The sequence below is a fragment of the Sinocyclocheilus rhinocerous genome, unplaced genomic scaffold (assembly GCF_001515625.1).
Source record: "Sinocyclocheilus rhinocerous isolate Xijiao unplaced genomic scaffold, SAMN03320098_v1.1 scaffold249, whole genome shotgun sequence".
In the NCBI taxonomy this organism is placed as follows: domain Eukaryota; kingdom Metazoa; phylum Chordata; class Actinopteri; order Cypriniformes; family Cyprinidae; genus Sinocyclocheilus; species Sinocyclocheilus rhinocerous.
Window position 1 is genome coordinate 1341310 of NW_015666483.1, and position 4779 is coordinate 1346088.

The window sequence follows — 4779 nt, forward strand, 5'->3', positions numbered from 1 at the left end:
CTGCTGAAAATTCAGCTTTGCATCACAGGAATAAATTACGTTGCAACAGAAAACTGATACATAAAGCTGTTTTTAAGGTAAATCAGCACAGTCTTTTTGTTGTGATTTTTCTAGGTGAGAAGCCATACCAGTGCAGTTGGGAAGGATGTGACTGGCGTTTTGCCCGCTCGGACGAACTGACGCGGCATTACCGCAAACACACCGGCGCAAAACCATTCAAATGTGTCGCCTGCAGTCGCTGCTTCTCTCGTTCAGACCACCTGGCACTGCACATGAAGCGCCATCAAAACTAACAAACTTCACATCCTTACTTTTTCAACTTTTATAACAGTTGTTCTAAATATTTCACAGTCAGTTATGTACGAAGATCAAACCAACGAAAGCTCTGCCGTACCAGCACTCCAAACGTTTATACTGTCATGAAGAGGACTGGACATCACAACAAAGAGCTCCAGCAGAATGTATACTACTGTACATATGTTTTGTATGTGTGTATGTCTGTAGATTAATGTGAAAAGTTTTATACTTGACCTCCATCCACTTTGTCTGACTAAATTTGAAAATGTTCCTTTGGGACCGTCTTCCTAATAACTTGAAATGTAATGTTTGATTTATTAATTCCAAGGTAATAGTTAATTGTTAATTTTGGATGACAATAACACAATATTTACATGGGATTTCCCCCTCACTGCTGTTTGAAAAAGCTGTTTGCTTTTGGGTAAGATGCTATGATAAAAAAAAAAAAAAGTAGTAAATCTAATGTTTGCTGTTCTCACAGTTGTGCATCCATGGGTACAGATCTTTATGAGACTGTTTTAAAAAAGCGCTCAGATCAGTCATCTGTTTGACATTTCGCCTTTTTGAATGCCAGAAAAAAGGCTGATGAATGAGACAAGTGCGCTTACAAAAGCATTTGAGCATGTGTGCCAAATTTCCAGAAGAATATTAGCTATTCATATGTATTTCACAAGAGAGTTGATTGTTTTATGCAAACCAAAATGCAGCATTAAAACTGAATGAAGAAAGTGCATCAATCCCTCACTTTTCCCAAGAACAAATTATTCATATTAGTTGTGGACATTGTAGCATTTGCCTTTTGTAATGCCCTTGAGTCCTGTCTTGGGCTCTATGCAGCATAGTGACCGCAGTTTATAAACGCTTAAAAGTTCTCAAGTTCCCTTTTTTTGTGTACATGTCCTTCACTTATGAGGGGAACTCTGGTGGATCAAAAAATACTGTACATAATGTAGTTACAGTTAAACTTCTTGTAAATACTTTACTCTTTGAAGATAATAGTTTTTATTCTGAACAAATGGGATTTTTTGTTTGTTTTTTGAATGTGGGTGAATTGTGTTTGTAGATCTTGCATAGCCTACTAAGTGATCGGTTTAGAATTTTGTATGTACTTGTTCGAATACATAATTTTGGAAAATAAAAGAATAATTACATTTCTTGTTGAATAGTTTTTTTGTCATATGCTAACATGATTAGGTCCTAGGATTGTAAATAAAGTCCTTACTGGAATGTCATTTGAATATTGCCAACCTGGTTAATAGGCCTATACTTATGTGATGGAAACAGACATTTCCGTGTAAGCCGTGTTATATGAGGAGCAATATTCTTGGAACTATATAAGAAGGTGACTTTTGCTTATGCATCTATATCATATGAGACAACTTACCTTAAAACTAGTAAGGTATTTAAGGATTGATTATCTTTAGTTTTCAACTGTTGTAGCTAATTATTGTTTATTGACCTTGACATAACTGCTGAGGGAATAGGCCTAGGCTATATAACGAAGTGTTTTTAAATTGTTTATAAATAGCATAAAGGCAAAACATGTTTCCAGAATTCGTCAAATTTTGTATTAAACGGACACGCCTGTTTTGTTAAGTATTAACTTTCAAACTTATATTGTTAAACGTTGTATTGTTAAAAAAAAAAAAAATCGTACTAACAATTGATGTTAGCAAAGGACTAAAATTGGGTGGGGAACAACTTTTAGCTGAAATTGATTCTAATTACAGTCTGACAAGATAATTTACTGAATGAAATCCAGCCTACAATAACAGACGATGACTTGGGAACACCCATTTTACTATAGTACAGCATGTGTTCTGTGGAAATGAAAATATGCAAACCATTTCAAAAACATAGTGAGCGCTACTGCTCTGAAGAAAACTAAAACTCTTGAGAATGTTTAAAACCTCATTCCTGAGGTGTTAACTGTGCTTAACGCAGTCAGCGCGAATCCAGTTAAAACTTGCCCTGCTTCTTACACCGCTTGATAGAAATAAAGCTGGTCAGACAGTCTTTCACATGTCTTTAAAAATAAATAATATTTCAGATGGGTTAAATGTCATTTGTTCGACTTTTGTTTGCTGAAATTGCTGTAAAGAACGATCAATAAATGCGCATCGCTTGTATCTCAGTCAGGGTCAGTGTTAATCATTATTGCACCAGTTGAGAAGTGAGTGTCATAAAGATTGTGGTTTGACCATAATTTATCCCCCCAGACACTGGGGTAATATAATTTCAGGAACAAACAAAGGGCTAGCACCACTTAATATGAACTTTAAAGTCCTGACCGAGTTACAACGTTGGACTTTGACTTCAATGCTAGACCGTGCCGGGCAATTTTATTGACAAAATGATAAAATATTTCACCATAACACATATTTACCTACTTGATATAAGTGGAATGATAATAAGACACTAAAAGAGGACACTGACATTTTGCACTATCACACAGTGCTTTGACATAAACTACATGTGCACCACTAGAGGACGCCAGACGAAAGACCGCTGCTGCAGCTGAACCTGAAACAACAGCAGGATCAGAATCTCACTACCGCCACATGGTTGCACAGCAGACACTGAACACCGAATTGTTTTATTTGGATCATTTATGCATTTGAACAAACAAAATGAGCATGTAAGCTCAATAATGAGATTAATACCAGCGTGAGTGACGTGATTTTATCAAGTAGGACATATTCCTGTAGGAATATGCATGTCAAAAAAGTGGCAAGCCAGTATGAGGGGCTGTATAGGCCATAATTATTGAAAAGCCTCTTACAAACACTAGTGAAACGAAAAACATTGATAAACCTTAGTGAAATTCATTCATATGCATTACTGAAAAACCTCTTACAAACACTAGTGAAATGAAAAACATTGATCAACCTTAGTGAAATTCATTCATACGCATTACTGAAAACCTCTTACAAACACTAGTGAAAACACTGATCAACCTAATTATGGCCTATACGGCCCCTCATAAGCCAGAAATAAGTTAGTTGATACTAGAACACATCCTATTAGGATAGTGATCTTAATGAAATTAGCCTGTTTTTTTTTTATCAGTTACAAAACAATTAGACAACATAGACTGTACCTGAATTATAATACACAACACATCTTGTTGCACCAAAAACATTTTATTCTATAAAAGGAGTGGGTAATCACAACTGTACAGGGGAAACTGACTTTTAACACCATTTCTCACAGTATCAAAAAGCTTGCGTTTTCCTCGCTGATCTTTACACACTTGTTCTGTACAAATACAAAAGAAATAACATTAATTACTTGTTTTGTTATAATGATAACTGCATTGCACTGAGTAATATAGTACTGGCCCATAAGTTACTGCATTCAATATAAAATACCTATGATTCTGAAAGTTTAAAAGAGAATTTAATGATAATCACACTTGCACACATACACTCACACGAAACCCAAACTCTTTCATGATTCGAGCACAAGGTCGCACATTATTTTAAACAAATCAGAAACAAGTGATGAATGCAAACGTGCTCAGATAGACGAGGATGTCACAAATTTCAGTCGTGGGCACTTAAACATTGATAAGGGGCTGACTCCTAATGTTACGCCAACCTGGATTAGAATAATGTCTATTTAGGATGATATGAAGATATGTTTTTTACCATCATGTCTTGTACTAATTGGAAATAGGCCATGCATGTGCTACGAATGGCCATGGTTTCATGGATTTCATGTGGATTATCAGTGCTTATAGGCCACGTCTGTCAGGGCATCAACGCTTTGACATGCTCACCGACTTCACCAAAAAAAAAAAAAAAACTACTCTCCATGCAACACTTTTGGGGTGTACAACACATAGGGGACTCATTTCAAGGGATTTTAAAAAAAAAGAAAGAAAAATTACATTTCAAAGAAACAACAAAAATAAAAAGAAAACGAGTATTTCACATTATCTAGTCAGTGTTAAAAATAGAAATCCACCCGTTACATTATTCAAGAACTTTGTAGATTATATACAGTATGTACATTAACTCTTTAATTATTCATTGTCTGTATGACTATGAACAGTTCAAAAAAAGAAAGGACCGCAATCAAATGCATATACTCTTCTAGAAAGATGTGCTTAGTAACGTTTTTGAGTTGAAGCGAGAGAACGATACAAAATCTTACGAATGCATTGCTCTCTGAAGGTCGTGCAGCTGCTGCAGACATGCACTTAACTCTCAAAGGCTGGAATCGAACAAGCGTTGCTTCTGAAAAAAGGCTTGATGTGCACTTAATCAGCTGCTAGCGATTGAAATTATGACCATGGCTATGAGTGCTAGCTAGAGGGAAGAAATGTGTCAAAGATACCCTCTCCTCAGATTTATGTGGACTGTGCCCAACATTTTCTTGACACTAATGTCAAGTAACATCAACAGCATTTGTGGGGGTATTGAGGGGTAGTTTTGCATATCATGCATATCAGGGCAGGAGCTGTTAAGACATGTTTTG

General features: G+C 35.9%; 1 protein-coding gene across 1 annotated transcript in view; it reads left to right on the plus strand.

Annotated features, from left to right (window-relative positions):
• The window catches only part of LOC107732331 (Krueppel-like factor 5), a 16254-nt gene extending 15437 nt beyond the window's left edge, over positions 1-817 (plus strand). The window contains exon 4 of the mRNA XM_016543621.1: positions 115-817. Coding sequence (XP_016399107.1) covers positions 115-293 — 179 coding nt within the window. The 3' untranslated portion in view covers positions 294-817. The remainder of the gene's footprint in view (positions 1-114) is intronic.
• Positions 818-4779: the final 3962 nt, after the last annotated feature.